This window comes from Ambystoma mexicanum, chromosome 8 (genome assembly GCF_040938575.1).
Source record: "Ambystoma mexicanum isolate Mex_15411 chromosome 8, UKY_AmexF1_1, whole genome shotgun sequence".
Classification (NCBI taxonomy): domain Eukaryota; kingdom Metazoa; phylum Chordata; class Amphibia; order Caudata; family Ambystomatidae; genus Ambystoma; species Ambystoma mexicanum.
Window position 1 is genome coordinate 396,842,439 of NC_090929.1, and position 22,843 is coordinate 396,865,281.

Below are 22,843 nucleotides of genomic sequence, written 5' to 3' on the forward strand. Positions count from 1 at the left end.
AACAATAAGGTTCATTCAATCATTGATTATTTCTGGGTATCGCAAAATCTGTTTGAAAAAGAATTGTCATTAACAATCGTACCCATGACCAACAGTGACCACAATCTTATGCGGCTCACCTGTCCGGTGGAATGGCCAACAAAAAATCGACGCTACGACATTCCTATCTCAGTGAATGCAGGTGGCAACCGTCTAAGGATCAACAAAGCAAAAATTCAAAAGATCAGCCAAAACTTCAACAACGAAGAAGCAACAGCGGTCGATTATCTCCCCTTGCTCTCCGATTTCGTAACTGTTCGAGTGGCAAATTCTACCATGGGGCATAAACACAAACATATATCATCGTCAATTCTGACGCAAGCCAAAAAAACGATGCGACATGACGTGAGGAAGCTGAAGAAGTTGCTCAAGATTACCAACGATACGAGCTCTATCATCTCTGCAATCCATAGACGACGTAAAGTATATCGTAACTGGTTAAAATCTCAGAAAATAATAATAGAGCAGGACAAAGCTGAGCTACTAATGAAAACAACTAGTCCAGAAAAACTCACGGGAAATATGGGCAATCCTCAATTCTGGGAATACCAAACATCAGCCCACGGCGTCAAATGAAATTGACTCAGCGCAATGGATGCGTCACTACGCAAACATTTTCAGTAATCCACAACATGAAGTCGCAAGCGGCTCTAAGCAAAATGCGTCTTAATGGGACTTGCGTATTTCAGCCGAAGACATAAAATTCGCAATTCGGTCTTTGAAGAACTCTAACGCCGCTGGTCCGGACCTCATAACGAATGTAATGTTAAAAAACAATGAGGTGGAATGGGCTATCTTCATAGAATCCCTATTTGCTAGAATATCTTCAACGAAGAAAATACCTGTTTCTTGGCGGGATGCTATAATAGTTCCCATCCATAAGAAGGGCAATCGGGCAGATCCTTCCAACTATCGCCCGATTGCCCTCTCGGACACCATTGGAAAAATGTTTGCCTCTTTTCTACGTCAGCAGCTTTCTCAATGGTCAGTCATGGAACAAATCCCAGACATGCGACAAACAGGATTCACAAAAGGAGTCGGCGTTGAAGTGAACTTGCTGCTAATGACCATCTTAAAACTTGAAAGTATAAGGGCTAAAACACATCTGTATGTCGCCTTTATCGATCTACGTGGCGCCTTTGATAGTATCAATCGCTCTAAGCTATGGCAAAAATTGGAAAACTGGAACTGTCCAAGTAACTTGATCGATCCAATAAAAGCGCTTCATTCTGACACAGCCATCAGCATACGCTTAAACAATCAAGGCGCCTTATCTGATCAAATACCTACGAACATGGGCGTGAAACAAGGCTGCCCACTAGCTGCTGAGCTGTTCAAACTCTTCATTGCCGACATCCCAGCCCATCGTACAAATGTGAGATGTTTTCCACCAATTCTAAATAACACCGAAATTGGATGTCTCATTTACGCGGATGACGTGGTCCTTTTAGACAAGACCCAGATAGGCCTACAACGGCAATTGATAAACTTACACGAATATTTCATCAAAAACGATCTGGAGATAAACACTGACAAGACCAAGATCGTTGTCATTGGTAGACCAAACCTTAAAAGACAAAGGGCCTTCACTTGGTACATCGATAAGAATCCGCTTGATGTAGTGGACTCAATAAAATACCTAGGAATCTCTTTTAATAATTCCCTTTGTGAACATCACTGGAAAACCGACCTAATAGCTCAAATGACTCAATTCAGCATGCAAGCACAGCTCTTGAACAAATTACATGGGAAATTCACTCTTACACCCATATTGACATTTTATTCTCAAAAAGTAGTTCCGGCCATTACTTTTGGCTCGGAAGCAGGCTGGTGCATAGACGTGGCTTTTTGGCAGAAACTCGAGGGCACTTTTTGGCGGCGAGTCCTGAAGCTACCAACATACATTTCAATGACTCAGCTAAGACATGAGCTTTCTTTAAACTCGTTACACACTACTGTCTTGTGGAAATCTTTAATGGCATTCCGGAAAATGATTGCATCGCCCATGTCCCCTGCTTATCAGATTTTTTCCAAGAGTGCTGGACCTGGTCACTCCAATTTACTTGAAGAATGGAAACAACGTTCGATACAGTTAACTGGTGCCGATTTAAATACCGACGAACTAATAATGAGACCACAATCTGCGAAAAAAAAGTTTGAGACTGTGAAGTGGATTCAGAATAACGAACAAAGGAGAAAGATGGCCTCAACATTAGATGCTGGAATAGGTGAACTTAAGCAGGGAGTTCCATGTAACTATCTGACGAACTGCCCGTCGAGACACCATCGTGAGCAGTTCCTGCGAATACGGCTGAACGCCATTGACACAAGAGCCATGTTGTGGCTTTGGCATTCCAAAGAAGTAACTGATGACATATGCCGATTTTGCTTGAAGGAGCCCGAAACCCTTGAACACTTAATAACTAAATGCACGTCAATTACGGCAAAACGTATCCTACATCTTGGGAACTTTTGTCCTGCGAGCCCAGATTCTCGAGATTGGTGGTCTCATGCAATGGCAGGCAATTCGGTGAAACTATGCTGTGCGATAGTTGATTTCATCGCCTCTCTCAATTTGAAGGCTGTGGGTCAATTAACTCAGACTGTGCCGCCCTAATCACGAAGCTAGATGGCACTTGCACGGTGGCTTCGGTTGCTCCTGTGTGTTCTCTTTGCACTTATTTTTATTGCATTTTTCTCTCTCGGTTTGATCTAATGGTAGCGTTTTTGGAGGAACACGCGAAAAAAAAATGTTTGTAATAAAAGTCTGATGTCACAGTGTTACGCTGAGACATATTAGACTGATGTTGCAAAAAAAAAAAAAAAATGTGATCCACCCATGGCACCAACAACAGTTGTGGGCTTCTGATCGCATGCATGCATCCGGACTGCCTATGCACCTACCTATGTGAGGTGTTTGGCGGAGGTCTCCTACACAGTAATGTAGGGAGTAGACCAGAACTATGAGCTAAGGAAGATCTGGGCTCCTTCAAGTGAATGAGTATGATTGGTAAGAGCTGAGGCATGCAGCCATTTCATGTAGGATTATGGCCTGCAATTCTATGTTATGATGAGGCAAAAAAATTGGAACTGCAGGGTATTTTGATTGGTTCCTCCAGGGGCAATAGAGCTACAGCAGCCTTTCTGATAGATGGCCCCATACAGGTGAACTGCAGAGCAGGATTTTATTATAATCCCTAACCGTAGCCAAACAGTACTTGCATGATTTCAGTGCTCCTACCTCCATGGGTGATAGTCGGGAGTTTTTTGGAAAGCTCAGATTCTTTGGAGTATCCGGCAATCCCTCCTTCAAATGGTACTTTGACGTTGCTTTGGCACTCTTATAAAACTGAAGAATCTGAAAGGGAAAAATATTCTTTAGAAGATGGCAAAATGTCTTTAATGGATGCTTGTACTTCCTCAGCAGATTCTTCATGCCTTCAACCCTTCCGCCCCCTAACAAAGCGATTCTTTTTCATATAAGCACAATATGGAACTACCAGATATACTTATCCAGCATTCTTTATTTCGTACTGCGCTGCTTGGTTACCAGGTGGCTGCCTGGTGAGTCTTTGTGCCATCAGAATACGTTAGCGAGTGCCATCTTGGCGTCTGAAGGTTCTTGGACTTAAAATATCCACAGAGGAAAGAAAGACTATGGGCCTCATTATAACCCTGGCGCTCCCGTAATGAAGGGTGCCGTTACGGGACTGGCACCCTTCATTGCGGGAGCGCCGATTATGAGGTTCCCTTTGCGGGTCCCGCTTAGGACGCCTGGTAAAACCAGGTGTCCTTAGCGGGTCCCACGAGGGGAAGAGGGAGCTAATAACGGGCCGTTATTGACGGTGCCGTTATTAGCTCCTTCCCCATTCCCATTGAGCCCTATAGGGGCTCAATGGGAATGGGGATGGGTTCCTGCAAGGAGGAATTACCGGGTCCTCCATTGTCGGAATGACCCGGTAATTCCTCATTGCAGGAACCCGGTATTGGAGCCCGGTATGGAGGCATCATGGCGCTAATAGCACCATGACTACTTCCATACTCGTAATGAGGCCCTATATACATGAAAACAATGATTTGGGGAGGTAAGTAACTTATACTTTATGGAACGTCACCCAATAGCCCTGTGTTGTAATTTAGTCTTGTCATGTTATGTCACTGGTCAGGAGTGCATGCTTGTAGAATATTGATGTATGAATGCTGCAGCTCAGGAGAATGTTGTGTGGGTCTGAGAGTGAATGTTCTGGGAGTGTGAGTTGGGGCCTGAGCTGGGGATGCAAGGATGGCCGGTGGGTCTGCTCTGTAACTATGTCCTGTCTCCTGTGTCACTGTATATACTTACAAGAGAAACTGGATTGATGTACATTTGTACTTACGTAAATAGAGCTACCTGGAACAAAGCCAATGACTCCACAGCAGGTATGTGTGCTTCAGTCTCAGCTTTATTATTACCTCCAAAGAGGCTTCATAACAATTGAAGACGAGGTTCAAACAGAAAGAACCCTGAGATGATGAAAGGTTAGGAGAAAACCACAGGACAGACCATATGCTGCAAAAGAATTAATCTACAGCATCAGAAAATAAGTAAGAAGAGATGTGGGAGGGGGAAGCAGCTATAGTGACCCACTGTTCCCCCTGCGCTGTGATGAAATGTAAATCCATCCTGCTCAGCTATAAAGATTAAAATGGCATTTGGGCTCTGGGATGGAGGCCCCAACAACAAGAAATTCCCCAGAGACCTAATTGGCAAAGAGTAGCTATGCCCAGGAATCCGTATTAAAACAAAACTTGGGGCGGCTGTGATTATCCCAAGCCCAGCTGAAGGATCAATGAATAAGAGTTGGAAATACAAATAGACTTGCAATGACTTTGCAATGACTTTGTGGCGCAGATCCTGCAATAATCCAGCAAGTGGTACCAGTGTTCCATGTAGTTTTCAAGAAACATGGGTAACAATAACGGAAAGAATGGCCAGTGCGTCTATGGAAGGAAACGTGCTGTGTGTTTAAATAATACAACTTTAATCAGTGATTTCTGGCTATCGTGTGCAGAAGACAATTAATGTATTTTTTCCCTGGAAGTTTTATAAACGGGATGATTTGGATTTTGTTTGGCAAACATGACAGCGTGTATTGCAATACAGCATGGAACTTGCCTTGTCTAAAAAATGCTCTCTGTGTGCGACGGTTGCTGTGAGGAGGCCCAGTGAGGTCTTACTCTTTCAAAGCCAGAGAGTGAAGGATGACGTTGTCGAACGTCCTCTGGGTAATGGCGATGCAGCAGAATGTTTGGAAAAGTCCAAGGATCGTCGCTGCGTTTGTTTTGCAATGCACGGGAAAAAAAAGAAAGCACCTCTAGTGAATAACGTTCACGTACGCAACGTGACCAACGTAAGGAGGAAGGAATGTACGTTTTAATGACTCTCTGCACTATTGGGAACTGAAGTAGACCGGAACGGGAAATTACATATATATAACGGTAGGAGACGTTATTGTAATGTGGATATATTTATTATATTCAATATTTAATAACATAAACAAGTTACATGTAAGAAAGGAGGAGGGAAGCTGCTACCAGTAAAGGGAGCTGAGCAGTTGTGTTTTGACTGCAGCTCTCTCTTCTAGAACTCTCATCACACCTGGGTTCCAAGCATCATGATTCTACCTACTATAATGTAGTCAGGCATGTCCCACTGGGATCAGGCAGCTCCAACTATGAGGTTGTGGTACTACACATCTCCTTCCCTTTCTATTGTTCACAAACTATATACAGAAACTGACAACCAAATGTTCTAGGTGATTCATGTAAATTCCACATAGTCTTCCATCCTCTTCGGCAACCGATAAGCTCTGCCAGATCTGGACATGCATCCATCATATCTGGAGGTAGTTGGCAAAGAAAATTGAGATTGTTCAGATTTGCCATCACATTTCTTCTTAACCACACTATAACAATCACTCTTCACCCTACCGTTCATATTTTTAGAAATTCTAACATTTCTGTCCCTTCTATGCCCTACATTTCTCTTTTCTTTCTCATTAAGAACCTTACTTTCACACATCCAAATTCTTTCTACATTCCATATTCTTTTATCCTCTGTTCTGACAGCATGACGAAAAGCCTCTATAACCCTGATGGGTTTGGACCATTTGCATGGTCCACTTCTTAGCGCAGGAGGAAGTAAAACCTTGACAAATTTACCAATAGCCGTGGACATATCATATTTGTTGCTACGTACCTTCTTATCATAATTTATCTTGTTTCTCTTTTGCATTTCTCTAATTTTTCGTTTTGCATTCACTAAATTCTTCTCTATTTCCTTACTTTCTTTGATAAGCCAAATAGGAGCCAATTTTGTGTTTGCCTTCCTTCCCCTACTATGCTCAAAGGGAGACATACCTGTACTGATATGTGGGGTAAAACGATGTGCAATTACTTTCTCCCTGACAGCATCTTCCCAGTCCATCCCATTGGCCCAAGCCATCCTGATGGTTTCTTTCAATATTTTATTAAAGCGTTCCACTATTCCATTAGTTTGAGGATGGTAAATGGAGCTGGTCTTATGCTCAATGGCAAATTTTTTACAAAAGTCTGCCACTTCTTTAGACTTAAATTGGGTACCGTTGTCAGAAAGAATACTTCCTGGATACCCTTCCCTCTCACAAATATTTGATAAAAATTCAACTACAATTTTGCCCGTGACACTGGAAGTAATTAAAACCTCTACCCACCTGGTGAGGAGGTCTATGACTACCAAACAATACTTTTGTACACCTTTACAACATATAGGACCTAAAACATCCATACTTATATCCCTCCAAGCACTATTAGGGATGTCGGTAATAACCATTGGTTGCCTAGAACCCACACACTTTTTTTCATCATCACAGCAAAGGATACATTCCCTAATATATCGCTCAATCTGCAAGTCGCAGCCAGGCCACCAATAGTCATTCCTAATTCTTTGCTTGGTCTTAATGACTCCTTGATGACCTTCATGTCCGAGTTCTATAATCTTTGAACGAAGCTCCAACGGAGGAATGACTTTATCTCCTCTCATTATAATATCCCCTTGTACATAAAGTTCGTCTGCAACAGGCCAAAAAGCACTTAAGTTGGCTTCTTCAAATTTAGATTTCTTCATACACTCATGACTTTGAATCAATTCTTTTAATTTCTTAATGTTATGATCATTTGATTCGGCATGATCCCAATCATCCTTTGATATGGAAGAAGTTTCCACACAGAAGACAACATCCATGTCATCATCTTCATCGACCACCTCGGAAATGTTAGTTAAGCGAGATAAGCAATCAGCAGACACATTCTTTATTCCTGGAACATATGTCACAGTGTATTTGAACTCTTGCAGCATCATGACCCATCTTCTCATCCTGTTGGAAACTTTATTGAGGCCCTTTGACATAAACACTTGAGTTAAGGGCTTATGATCAGTTCGAAACTCAACTTGGTTTCCCCATATAAAGCTTCTAAATTTGTCAGATGCCCACTTGATGGCCAACGCTTCCTTCTCTATAGTGGCATATGAAATCTCTGCTCCCTTGAGTAATCTTGAGGCAAAAGCAATTATAGCTTCATGCCCATCCTTCTCCTGGGACAACACAGCCCCCAGGCCCACATTGCTGGCATCCGTAGTGATGATAATCTTGTCACTGGTACTAAAATTCTTTAATGCAGGAGCAGAATTTATCGCATTCTTTATACACTTGAATTCATCTTCACATTCCTCATTCCACTCAAACACTTTCTTCTTAAGTGCCTCTCGTAATGGAACAGTATGGATGGCAAAATCCTTGACAAATTTAGAATAGTACTCAGCCATGCCAATGAATGTACGAATCTCATCCTTGTTACTTGGGCTTGGCATTTCCACGATGGTGTTGACTAATTGTGGTTTCGGAAAAATTCCTTCTGCTGTAATTTTATGTCCCAAATATTCAATTTCTGTGCAATTTATCTTGCATTTATCCTTGCTCAAAGTCAAGCCTGCATCGCATAATTTTTTACATACATGTAATAGTCTCTCGTCATGTAATTCTTGAGTGATAGCATGAATCAATATATCGTCTTGAAAGCAAATGACACCTTTGGTATCTTTGAACATCCCATGCATAACTTTCTGGAACACTGATGCTGCCGATACTAATCCAAACGGCATTCTTTTAAATTGATATAAACCATCAGGAGTTATGAACGCAGTCAATTTCCTTGAACTTGTGTGAAGTTTGATTTGATGGTAAGCAGATGATAAGTCAAGAGTTGAAAATATTTTAGAAGGTCCAATGGTAGACACAATTTCTTGTATATTTGGTAATGGATGCCGATCAGGTATGACACATTTGTTCAACTCACGTAGGTCAACACAAATTCTAAGTTTTCCAGATTTTTTTCTTATTACCACAAGTGGTGAAACCCATTCACTGGCATCAATACTTTCTATGATTCCATCTTCTTCCATTTTCCTTATCTCCTTACTGACTTCCTCTCGTACAGCTAACGGAATGCTCCTCAATCTTTGAGCTATAGGTTTTTGGTCTGGTTTGAGTAATATCTGATGAGTATACCCTTGCAGACATCCGATTTTATCTCGAAAAACTTTTAACAAACCAGCTTTACCTATAACATTGCTACCATTGATCGATTCAGAATTTCTACCACTTATAGACAACACTGATTCCGAGTTGGTGGAATCGACTTTCACTCGTAATTTACTTTGGTGGGTCCAACTGAGTAGAGCAGTTTTCCCTTGACCAGTGATGTATATCTTGCCTTTGGCAACTCTGTTCTTAAATTTCAATTTTCCCCAATGCCAACCAATGACATTGATCTTCACACCTCCATATGCTCTTGGATTGATATCCGTCTCATGTAAAAACTCATGTTTAGTCTTGTTCCAAAATCGTCTTGGCAGAAGCGTATATTTTGCACCAGTATCAACCATCATACATACTTCATTTCCATCAATAGACACCATGGCCCTTGGACTTTCCAACACTTCTTCATCGTCATCATCATCAGTTATGGTGCATACACAATCTTCTTGAATTTCTTTCTCACTGCGATCACTGTCAGAATTGTCTCCTATCCAATTCATAGCATTGTCACGTGATCTGCAACATTTAGAGAAGTGACCCTTCCCTTTGCACTTGCTACAAATGATCTTTAATGCTGGACATTCCGGGTCATCAGCCCAATGATTCACATTTCCACATCTATAACACCTTCCTTGGCGTTTACTTCCCGCTTTCCTTGATTGATTCTCTGGAATGTTTTTTCTTGAACTCTCGTATGATGACCTTTTTTGACTATATTTGCTTGACCTTTTGTCCCCTTTCGACAAATTGTATTGTTTTGTGACAGATCTCCTTTTAATACTATCATTGTTGATCATGGAAATTGACTCCTCTTCAGGTGCATCATGCATTTTACTAATGGTGCTTCCTATTTTTACTTGTTTCAACTTGTTCTCTAATTCCTTGACACACTCTTCAGTGTGTTCTACTTCTTTTGCCACACGAAGAACAACGTCAAAGGAAGGATCACTTTCTGACCACAGTCTTTCCCTCACTTTACTACTGCGACACTCTAACATAAATTGGTCTCTGAGTCTCTCATCCAGTTGTTCATTGAAATTGCATGACTTTGCTAATTTCCTCAATGCAGTGACAAACTTTTCCACACTTTCTCCCTCCTCCTGTGTGCGTTTGCCGAACTTGTAACGTTCTAAAATTATGCTCACCTTCTTTTCGAAATGTTTGTCAATTTTTTTTACAGCTCGTTGGTATTCATTTAGATCCACACTCTCCTCTTCTGGTAATTCTGGAAGTGTTTCATATTTTTCTTGCCCAACTGGACCCAAACAGTGCAAAAGTAATGACTTCCTCTTTTCTGCACTACAATTGGGACCACAAATCACACCTGCGTAATGTTCAAAGGATTTTATCCACCTCTTCCAAGGTAAGGCAGGTTCGTCAGTGCTGGGCATAAAGAAAGCAGGCGGAGGCACACTGCTAAATGCCATGTCAACTTGATTTGGCGAGAACCACAAGTATGTGTATGATTCTGTGAGGAATCACACAGTGCAAACTGTGCCAGTTCAAATTCTACAAAAAAACAAAAAAACACAATATGTGGGGCACAGTGGTGTCCAGAAACCGTGATGTACTTAGGTATTATATCCTACCTGACATTGTGCATGTATTTATTAATTTTTTGATAGAGTAATTGTGTTCAACCGCCTCTTGTCAGTAGAGAAATGGATCTTCATTACCATTCACAAAGTTGACATTCACTTGTGTGATCCTCAACATACACAGTTTCTTGAACTTGTGATGTAAACCCAGCAGGCAATATGCTTTTAATGATGACGTGGTACTTTAATTGTTTCCAATGTACTGGTTCGCATTGGAGAAATAGACAAAAGGAAAACAGCGTACTGTCCCTTTAATGATTCCTTCCTTCTTCAGCGCATTCAACGCATGCGCGAACTTTGATGACGTGGTACCTTAATTGTTTCCAATGTACGGGTTCACATTGGAGAAATAGACAAAAGGAAAGCAGCGTACTGTCCCTTTAATGATTCATTCCTTCTTCGGCGCATTCAACGCATGCGCGAACTTGAATGCACAGTGCCCACGGAGGAAACCGAAGGAAAGGCTGAAACAGCACGGCAACGTGTATCGCGGTCCAGCAGATCGATCGAGTGCCTCACAAAAGAAAATTCGTCGCAGTTTTGGCAATGTGCAGCGCAGCCCAGCAACAATCGAGTTCTTTATATATTTTAATGGATCGATTGGGACGTAGCGCCAGGACGATGCGTTGAGGCGAACTGCCGATCGTTACCTTCAGGATCAGGAAGACGGAGCCGCTGCTACACCCGGGCATGAGCGGAGCAGCTCCGTATACATGGATGAAGTGCCAATCCCATCCTCGTCGCCAATGAAGTAGACCGGAACGGGAAATTACATATATATAACGGTAGGAGACGTTATTGTAATGTGGATATATTTATTATATTCAATATTTAATAACATAAACAAGTTACATGTAAGAAAGGAGGAGGGAAGCTGCTACCAGTAAAGGGAGCTGAGCAGTTGTGTTTTGACTGCAGCTCTCTCTTCTAGAACTCTCATCACACCTGGGTTCCAAGCATCATGATTCTACCTACTATAATGTAGTCAGGCATGTCCCACTGGGATCAGGCAGCTCCAACTATGAGGTTGTGGTACTACACGAACGCTTGGAAACATTCACAGCGAGGCTTTCTATAATGCTGTTACAGTGAAGAACCAGTGTGCGTATGAGACCGTGATGATTCTGGTTTCAGAAATGACTGTCGGTGGATCCGATATCAGTGCCACAATGTTTGGACATAGAACAGTGAAATTACGAGCGAAGTAGGATGTCAATTTTTGGCAAGCCGGAAAGATATTTTTTTTATATATTGAAACGGAATGTAGCGGAAATGTGTTTGTGATGTAAGTCATTGAAGTGCATCACGCACATATATTTATATTGAAAGCACACAGATTTTAGTTTTCATAGATTTTAGTTTTAGAATGTGCATTTGATATCACTAATCTTTTTATTTTTGCAGGTGCTGGTTAACATATGACATTCATAGTGATGTGATATATAGAATAAATAAGGGTGCAGGCATGTTTTACGCTAGAACTCATAGTAAGGAGCTATTTTTACGTTACTACATGTAAATGAAGATTTGTATTTTAATTACAAGTGACATATTTCTGTGAATCAGAAAGTGACTGCTTATATTTTAGTGAATATAAATCGAGACTAAGCTTCTCAATGATGGAGAAGAATTGTTTTCAGTATGTGAATTTAATCATTTTAAAATGTTTGTGATGCTTGGAATACATACCCTGCAATTCAATGTGGGCCGTTGTTGCGTGACAATGTTTTAAGTGCTGTGGCCCCATGTGTTGTCATCATTCAACCACACCGCACGTGTTGTAGGTTGTTTGGAGTGCAGGGTATCTAGTGTATTGTTGTGATATAGATTGGACCTAGGAGTTCAATCACCTGATTGCCAAAAGTTAATTGTGCAATCAGCTGAGTGATGGTGATAGATTGGAATCTAGGTAAGTGATTCCAATATAACCAATATAAAAGGTTTAAGAGTGTGCGCAAACAGACAGATAGTTGCACACCAAGTACGCTCATAAAGGAGGTGCATGAGTGGAAATTTACCGACCAAGAATGGTTGGGTTTTGGAAAGGGAGTCTACGGGAAAAAAGTTAATGTTGGAAGAAAGTATAAAGTTTACACGTCTATACAAGGGATGTTATATACAGCAGAGAAATGTGAAATCGGCTAGCGTATTGAGTAATGTAAATTAGGAATGTGCACAGAAATGTTTATGGTAACTTTTTGTTAAAATTTTTCTCTTAGTTAAGGTTATGCTTAGATTAGAATTGCAGTGCTACCAGGAGCACAATTTATGTTTAAATGTTGTTTCATTGTGAGTGAGTCTGGTAGTGTTGTGGTTTGGTTGACGCATGCATGAGTATACTGGTAAGGATGTACGTGGCGCGGGTGAGATGAATGTGCTCGCCTGTTGTTGACAGGTTGCACTTGTATGTGTGTGCTTCGTTCCACCGTCCCCATATACGTGTGTATGCACTGAGCGAATGAAGCAGCATGCATGTCTGATTCTAAAAATGGTTGGAAGGTGTGTTGCATTTGACTGGTTGTGATCTGTGGGATATGTGTTGGGCAGCAAGTGGGAGCTGGTTGAATTTGACTGTGTTTTGGTTGTGAGAGAGGAAGAAGTGTGGATTACGTACCCCTTCTATACATGTTGTTCCTGGCATGGGCAACACCACTCTCCCTGCGCGTTAGTTTGTTAGGCCTCTTAACGGATGGGTTCCGGTTGGCTCTGCTGCGTTGCATCTGGGTCCGTTGTGTGTCAACCTGTGATTTCCCCCCCCCTCCTTTTCCCCACCTGTGTGTATGATTGATGTTCCTTTGATTGGTTTGGTTTGTGACAGAGTGTGGCAGGCTCAGTGTCTGGATGTGGCGGGTCTGGACGGAAGGAGCTTTTGTGTTAGAAGGTTCCTGTTGTGAGAAAGGGTATGTTGCATTTGAGTCTGGTATGAAAGGGAGATGTTGTGATGGTTGTGTCAGGGTATGAAAGAGAGATGTTGTAATGTAGTCTTGTCATGTCATGTCACTGGCCAGGAGTGAATGCTTGTAGAATATTGATGCATGAATGCTGCAGCTCAGGAGAATGTTGAGTGGGGTCTGATCTGAGAGTGAATGTTCTGTGAGTGTGAGTTGGGGCCTGTGCTGGGGATGCAAGGATGGCCGGTCGGTCTGCTCTGTAACTATGTCGGTCTACTGTGTCACTGTATATACTTGCAAGAGAAATTTGATTGATGTACATTTGTACTTATGTAAATAAAGCTACCTGAAACAAAGCCAATGACTCCACAGCAGGTCTATGTACTTGAGTCTCAGCTTTATTATTACCACCAAAGAGACTTCATAACACCCTGAGAGGACTGAAATAAATTAATGCCATTTGTAAAAGGAAAATAATGTATTTATTGCATTAATTCATCCAAAAGGGAATGTGCCATGCAAGTTCTTTATTGTATACATTTCGACCACTTGGTATGTAACTATAACATTTCTTTTCCTCTTCTTTAGAGATTTCTGCTGTCACAGAATCGAGAGGATCTACAACGGCAGATATAAATGCCACCAGGCCATCCACGTTTTCAACTTCAATTTTACATACTACTTTAACCCCAACAACTGTGCTCACAACGTTTTCAATAATCTCATCAGACAATACAACATCGGCTGTAGCAGATGTGTCTTGGACTCAGTTTAACATCATCGTTTTGACTGTTATCATCATTGTTGTGGTGTTATTAGTAGGGTTCGTAGGTGCAGTGTATATGTATCGTGAATATCAAAACAGAAAACTTAATGCTCCTTTTTGGACTATTGAACTTAAGGAGGACAATATCAGCTTTAGTAGCTATCATGACACCCTCCCAAATGCTGATGTGTCGGGTCTTTTGGAAGACGATGGCAATGAAATAACACCAAATGGACAGCTGTCACTGACAACACCCATTCACAACTTTAAAACTTGAGAATGTTCATTGTGTGCCATTCACGTCCTCTATAACCATGCTCACAAAGGCATGTGAGATGTTATGTCAAGCTTCCTTCCAAAAGGAGCATGCTACTCAACGCCTTTTCTCTAACGAGTGAAATAGTGGAGCGGAAGAATAAAAGTGCATGCAATTAAAAAATAATTTCAGGTAAAGTTGAAAATGCGTTCACTGGTAACAATTTACATGAAGATGTATTTAATTGATCCTATTATGAACTTGAAATAATATATAAAGACTTTAAAATATATTTTTATATGGACAGATATTAAGTGTATTCGCTGAATACACAGTGATTTGTTAAATGCTACTTTAACTTAAGGAACAAGCTTATTCATAGGCCTGATGTTGAGCCCTCTTGCACACAGTTACATGTGAATTACAGCACTATCTTGTAGCCAGTTCTGGACCTTAAACTAACACATTGAATAACGAGCCCATTGTATAAATCCGCACCCCTTTCTGACCACCATTGCTTAATTTGTTTATTTGTTTTACAGAAATCGATAGGTTAAAAGTTTGTATTATTGACATTTTGTTTTTTGTGTCTGGGGCCATTTCTTTCACTTCATGCATAGAAGGACTTTCCTAGTGGTTGTGTGTCCGTGAACATCTGGTATTGCTATACAGCCAACTGTTACCTCAAAGAGCTCTGGTTTAAATACTGCCGTCCTGCAGGATTCAGATTGCTTTGTTTGAAACTCTTAGGTTTATTTTCTGTGACCTTAGGTGTCCACTTCTCTTTGCAGATTATCTATTTTTGAATCCTTCTAATGGGCGCAGGAAATGTTCTGGCCTGTTTCATTCTCAACTCATTCAATAACCTTTTGCTATGAACCAGGGAAGGAGGTGTTTCACACAATCCGCTCCCACTAGCGTATGGTCATAGTGAAGGCTCACCTCTGTTGCTGGCACATGTTACATTTTGCCCCACTCGAATAAGTGCAGCTTCATTTAGCCCAGCTGTAACATCGGAAGACTGATTCTCAATCCAGGCAGGGTGAAGGAAGATCTCCTTTGCCCAGCAGTACAAATGTCTAGTAAATATGGTGTTTGGTGATTTCAACCATATTGCCATGGATTCCTCCGATTATGCATGAGGTGTGTGTGACATAGAGTAGGATTCATATATGCTAAAGCAGACAAAACTGCACAGCTATTTTTCTGGATCTCAGATGGCCCAACTTATTCTTGGATCTGTTAAAGTTAAATCCCTCATATGTTACCAAACAAAAATCTTCCTATGAAACTAGCAAAAAATAAATGTATTTTGTCATTGGGTACATAACATAAAAAGACTATCTCTTGTGGATTCTTGATCACATATTATATACTTTTTTTCCAAACTTGGTAGTTTGGGTCCTGAAAATACTATGTAGTTGCTGCAAGAGCCCATACAATTTTATCTTAAATTCTATATTTAAAGAAGTTTTGATTGCCTTCACTTTAAGAGAACTTCTCTAATTTGGAGATTAAGTACTCTTCTTTCTGCGTTGGGTCGTGCGTAGTTTGAGCACATGACATTCAGTGGATTACACTATGGGTACAGTATACTTACTGCCTTATTGTGTGTCGCGGAGGAAGAAGCAACCTTCAGTTCCTCTCCAGCAAACTTTATTAAAATCAAATCTATTGAGGTTTTAGGAATGAGTAATTGTTGGAAACTGTGCGCCCTATAAGACCTTTATCAGTAAATGAAATATTTTTCAGATTTGAATGCAACCACAACAATTACACTCCCAATGCAGTGAATACATTATGGAATATACAAAAGTGCAGCTTTAGTTTAAATGTTAATGGGCTACCGTTAACCAAACTGTTCTGTTGGAAGAGAAGTTGGGATGATTAAAGGAGTAGGGTGTGGAAGGGAAAGTGTGGGGTACACAAACCGATTAAGCTCCTATTTAATGTGGTAAAGTAATGGCTTGAAAAATATCCATTCGACCTTGTTAAACACATTGCAAAACCTTACTGGGAGGTATGCAATGTGCCCTTTAATTACAGTGAACATTGGGAAGGGAATGAGTAAGTTACTGGTCATAACTTCATTGCCTTAAGTAGTTAGCCAACATGTTTTGGGTGACCACATCAGACGATCCAGTAGAGAGTCTGGCTTTCTGCAACTACAATTGACCCCATTCCCCAATTTTAGCAGGATTATGTATGTTTTGGGTGTGGAGGGTGAAATTCTTGGTTAGTGGAAAAGGGTGCTTGGATCGTATAAGAGGAATATTGGCCATCAAGCCCGTTTTGATTGGTTAAAGGAGACTCCACCAGGATGTGCAGTGGGGACCAACACGCAGCTGTCTGTAACAAAAGGATGGGTATGAAGTAGGTAATGCTAATTTTCACTCTCTTCACTATAGTAGATGTGGAGATATTTGGCTGCTTAAACATACATGTGGAGAGAGGATATACAAGAGTTTGTCAAATGTAAGACTGTGGCCTCCTTCTGATTCCAGATTCACTTTGCAGCCTGAACTCATATATTATTTGTGGGGTTATTGCCAGTAACTGAAGAGGGATTTCTTAAGTGATGTAAACACAGATTTTATGTACATGCAGTTATGGGAGTATTTTAATACCCAAGATATCATGAAATGCTTTCATAGTCAATAAAAGGGTTCTGGCAACAGACGAAAATTGAAGAGGGCAGACCTGCTTGGTTACCATAAATATAGGAAGGAACAGACATTTCTAGAAATACAAAACCTACCGCAGTGTAGAGGGGCACCAACAAAGCCAACCTGGTTATTGGATCTCAATTCCGACAAAGGTCCAAGCTACCTGTTGGCTAAGAGCTTTCTATAAACTTTAGTTTCATAGGCAGTCGGTTAAATGGGCATGTACTTTATTTTATGGGCCTTACATCCCTGCTATGGATGAGAGTGCTGCCTATGCACCAGTAAAGTATCGAGTATCAATATTTTCTGCCATTAGTCCAGACTATTGAAGCTGTAACGTTATCAGGAGGCACCATCGCAGTACAGGTTTGACCTTCTGGTTCAGCAGCTTTGCACTTTACTACTGACCGGAATAGGGGTGGGATCTTTTCAAGATTGATCATAGTCAGAACTAGGAATATTTTGGCTGTAATCCCTGGGGGAAACAAGACCAGTTATGAATTCAGCCACTTACTCGGGGGGAAGGGTTAAGTGTGAGGACTATTGCTTTGGATAGACTTTTGGAAAAACAGCAATTTGTTGGCCATCAGTTTGGAACAAGCCTGTTGTATATTGCATTACTAATATTTTGGCTTCATACCTATCCTACTTTCAGCAAACTGGTTATGAACCTGCCTATCTGGATAGAGTGGTATTTGGCCCAACTGTTCAGTATGGCCATTTTAGCACGCTCCAGAATAGCAGCATTTGCTTGTTAGAGCTTGGGCAGAGTGTCTTGTTACTGGAGGTAAAATATTGCCTTCAAAGGTCATATACATGTCTAAAGTGTTTGCGGACTAGTCTATGTAGGGGTATCTTGTGTTAGAACGGTAGACCACATATGCATCCTATGTAGTCTACACTGAGTCAGTCATTGTAGTGCCGACATATAAAGTGTTGCTATACATGGGTTCATAGTACTGGGTTGCACAGGAGAAGAGGGTTGTAGTCTTCATCTTAGTAGCTTAAATGATGGTGTTTTCCACTCGAGAGTTGTCCATAGCATGCGTTTGGTACCGATATCACATGGAGTAAGCAGAGATGAGTGCATTTTTGGTGAATATAAAATTGGAATTGAGGTGTGGAGTCCTGGACTTTAGAGTGATTGTGTTATGCAGCTGTGTTGTCTTTAGGGTTGTGAGACTTGGAAAAACAGATTTTCTAACCAGATGCACATAAGGTTAAAATCACAGCCAACAATTGACATGCCAGTCCAGGGCCAGGCTCTTCACCACTTGGGGCATAGATGTTTGAGGTAAGACATTACATTTAAAATGCTCCATCACCCATCTATGCCCTAGATCTGCTCTGTAAAATCATAGGGACCCCTGCGATTAGAGTTCCCGTACTATACCCATGCTCTCTGCTACCAAATCCCATTGCATGTGCCCTACCCCTCTTCCCTCCAAGTGCATGGATGTTTTGGAGCACTACAGTGTCTCATTTGGATTTTCTAACTTTGACTGTACTTTGGTATGTTTTATAGGATTGCAAATGCTTTTGAAATTGTGGGTTGTCACTTTAAGAAACCCCATCATGTAGCTGGTATTTACAGGGTCTACACCTCAACCCACATGAGCCCTGCAGAAGTATCCCATAGAATAATCCAAACAATGTCACTGGGGCAAAAAGCTGCTCAAGACTTAGCAAATCCTGAAGCCATATTTGACGAGGGTAGCATGGAAAGGTCGGGCAAACAGATGGCCCCATTCAAACCAGACAAGAAAATATAGACTGAAGTATTGCATAGAAGGCTATTTTGCTACCTTTTTTCCCTCTGATGGAAGGCAACACTGGTGTGGGTAAAAACACAGGACTAGAAACATTTGATACATAACACAATAGTGTTATGATGCAAGGAGATGGGCACAGATGTGGCTACTCCTGTCAGAAGGGGAAACATTTTTCAGAAAGATGAGCAGGTTAATATAAATAGCTATGACAATAACTTCCAAAGTGCATTTTCTCATTACAGATGATTTTCATACAGCTGTACAAACATTTTACCTGGGCGTTCGATAGCGGTAGTTTGTAGTAGTATCCTTTGCTGCTTTCACCACTTCTTCTGTTTTTTGTGCTGTGCTTAATTTCAGCAATCTCAGCAGTTATCCTAGAGATATTTAACCATAAAAGATTTTAAATATTTGATCTGACATCAAATCATCTGGGGAATAGCTTGAGAGATATGATGGGCTAGACGTGCTATTGGAGATGGCAGCTAACAGTGCTGAAGAAGCTATTTGTACTAAATTTGTGTCCCTGAGATTAACATTCTGCTGATGTTTTTAGGGCAGTGGGGTTGAGTGCAGAGGAGACCTGATTTGAGCAGGTCAGGAGTAGCAGCATGTTCTGCCTTTAACAATGCTTAGGTAAACCAGGTTAAGAACAACAGCAGGTGGAGGTGCAGTCTGGAATTTTCATATCCACCATAGACATCCAGCAGATATTAGTGTGAAAGCTTGCAACACCTTATCTGATCTCATGATCTGAGGAACATGATGAACATACATTGGACAAGTTAGCGGGCACGTTGGCGAGGACCACTTCAGTTTACTTATCTCACTGATTTGATTATTAAATTCTGCAGAATAATAGGTGCAATGTTCTAAAAATCATACAAGTGAAAAGGTGCGCATTATACGGGTATGATGGCTTGTTCTAATGACCTGTTGTTCGGGCAGAAGCAGCGAGGGGTGTAAGAGTAGTGTGCATGGCACCATGACACATCGAAATAGTTTTCAGCGGGCATCTCAGGGAGCTCTCCAAAAGGCTTGTGCTCACGATGGGCTGCAATTTTTCCTCTGTGTTAGAAGCAGCCCACTTCGTCACCAAAGGGGCCCTGATGAGGGAGAAAAGCGGGTTGAGGAAGTCGTGCCATGGACTGTAGTCTCTCATTCTCTGCACCTTTTTCTGTGCAGGGGCCCCTGCCTCCAGTCCTTGGTAAGGTGATGTAAGCAGTTGCTCCTCATAAAGGGAAGGATGCTGTGTCTGCCACCTGACGGCACTGTCACAGCCTTGTGAACCTGCTCTTGACATGAGGTTTCTGGGAAAAGAATAAAGCCATACAGTTGCACCCACTCACACAATGAACATTCACAAGCATGGGATGTGGGGGGCTGTATGGCATAAGTGACAGTGTTCTGACAAGCAATTCAGGAAAATGTAGATTTTGGGCTGAACACGCTCGCAATCTTTGGAAAATATGAAGAGTACTTTGAAACTAGGAGTTTATGAAACGCTCTTTAAAACGTTTTAGGAGAATTTCACATGAATGAAGACTCCTCCCACTTTTGAATTTTAAAAAAAAGGACCGTTGAGCATGGGTTAGGTGCGTTTCAGAGACTTGATTTACTCAAGTCATCTTCAGTGCACAGCCACATGGGCTATTGAATGTTCTTTCCACGAGCAATATGGGTTTGTTGACTCTCTGATTCTTGAAACAAACCGGGTTTGGGAATATTTTTGGCCAGCCGTCTGGTCGACCTGGATGGGTCTCACCCCTTGTTATAATCATCCCAAAATTATGAAACAAGGGAATACGGGTACCAGAGTAAATATATACCCACTGAAGCGACTCTTGTAGTCTTATACAAGGACAAAGCACACATATGGATAGCCTAAGAACTAGGTAACACATTTTGTATGGATCACACATGAAAGCTTGCACGTGGGCTTGAAGGTAGTGATGTCAACTTGTCCATGCATCCAAATTGCTAACACTTGTGCTCTGAAAAAATGGCTGTGGTTGACTGTATCCTCGAAGGAAAGCCACAATCTGGAATAGGTACAATGTTCCTACAGTGAGTATCTGGTACGTATTCAGTATAGGATTGCTCATAATTTCAGGGATGGTGCCCAAGGTGCACATAGACTAGAAGACTGTTCTTTCTCTACCATTACCCCATACTGTATCCTAAATTCTAGCTGTATTTAAACTTGACATGCAGTGTAATTCAACGTTAGAAACTGGGATTGTAGTCTTTGTCAGCTACAGGTGGATTGTACTAGACTAGGGGCCTCATTACACGGACGGCGGTAAGGGTTAACGGTCACCGTTAATGGTAACGGTGACCGTTAACCCTTACCGCCGTACTACGTACCGCAAAGAGACCTTGGTGCTAATTACGGCACCGCAAATTTGCGGTACCGTAATTAGCACCTTCCCCATTCCCATTATGCCCTATGGGGCAAAAAATGGGAATGGGGAAGGGCAATGGTGGAAGGGGGAATTACCGCCCCACCAACCTTGGAGTAGGGCGGTAATTCCCCTTTCCGCCAAGGCGGTGCCGGTAATTTACCGGCATGGACCAAGGTGCTAATAGCACCTTGATCCACCGCCTACCGTGTAATGAGGCCCTAGGAAACTCCAGGGCCTACATCACTCGTTGGATGGGGGTTGCATCTACAATTTCACTTCTTCCATTGAGATCCACCAGAACAGATGCAGCCCTATGCAGGCATTTAAAGTCCTTAGCCAGTCCTTTTGCATGCTTTCAGAGGCATAACAACTCTCACCCCCACACATTCAATTATGGTGTCCCGTGAGCCTTTTGCCAGAACTTGTCTGGATTCAGTTCATAGTTTTGTTGTGTAGGAATCACATTTAGGCATGTGTTAATTGGAAACATTTTCACTGGACCCATGAACCTGCACGCTCTACACCCTTCAATTTTTTCCTTGCTGCATAATATGTTCACACGTATTTAGAATTGTGGGAACTAGACACAATATAAACCATCATTCACTTGTAGCTCTTTTTTTACTCAGTTTTGGACTCCTTTTCACGAACAGTGTCTTTGATGTTGTCCTGATTAGTGTCAGCCCGTTTCAAGTAGACCGGACTATAGAATTGCCAAAGTAAGGGTGTGAAAGGCGGGGGCTATGTGTGCATTCCAACATGTGTAAATATATCTATAATATGCTTTTCTCACTGTGCAATCCTAGTACAAGAGAGCCACTATTGGCCCTGCTGGTGCTTGTCTAACACATTGGCAATGAATTGTGTTCAAGAGTGTAAGAATTACTATAGCGACTACACCGAGTGAAGTTTCCTTATGTTAACTTATAATTTAAGGACGAATTTTGTACATTTCACTTTATGGTACGATTTTGTACAACATTTACGAGTACAAGTGAATATTGCGTTCATTGCACTGAAATACTGAAGATGTACATATTTTCCATTATTGTACTGAAAGTCGCATGTACACTGTCCACTTTCTTCTTTAACAAAGACATTACAACAATCTTTAGAATTTGTACTTCAAAAGGAAAGATGGCAATACGTCTCAGGGTTTGAAATTTAGTAAACTAAAGGTTTCACCTTTTACCCTGAGTAACAGATTGTAAATATAATGTATAATGTACAACCAGCATTGTAAATATTGTGTAAAATATGTGCTTGATGTTGCATTTTAACTATTTGTAAAATAAATTCAACCTATTTTATCTAGTTTTTGTGTACATTAGCTATTGGTATTATATGACTGTAATGCTACTTTAATAATCGAAGTAGATGGCCTGGTATAACTGATCTTTTCCCACAGTTTCTTGATCAATTCCCAATTACTTTTTAAATGTGTTTTTCACATACTCTTCCAAACGTCTTTGTGATTGGAAACAGAGTAATTTTTATGATCTCATTCAGAACAGTTTGCCATTGTAATCCAGTCAAACATGTAGTTGGAGTGGTGAGGATCTCATTGTTATCAACGCAGTAAGGAATATTGTAGAAAATATGTAATCGCATCTGGTTGAATGTTTAAAACTTTGCAAAAAACGCTGATGAAAAAATCAGCCAGTAAGCCTATGTCCCTCTTCCACGTGTGTGATGGTAACTGTGTGCTCACAGAGCAAAGAGAAATGCACTTGCATTAATTTAGCAATGTTTCTATTTTTTTTAATACTTGAATAATTAGCTTCCAGAGCTTGAATATGATATTGTTAATGAGAGATTTTTTATGGTTTGTCTTT

At 41.1% G+C, this 22,843-nt stretch overlaps 1 protein-coding gene across 1 annotated transcript in view; it reads left to right on the forward strand.

The window, feature by feature from the left end:
* The window catches only part of MEGF9 (multiple EGF like domains 9), a 363,416-nt gene extending 341,094 nt beyond the window's left edge, over nt 1-22,322 (forward strand). Inside the window, exon 6 of the mRNA XM_069609886.1 lies at nt 13,732-22,322. Coding sequence (XP_069465987.1) covers nt 13,732-14,186 — 455 coding nt within the window. The 3' untranslated portion in view covers nt 14,187-22,322. The remainder of the gene's footprint in view (nt 1-13,731) is intronic.
* Nucleotides 22,323-22,843: the final 521 nt, after the last annotated feature.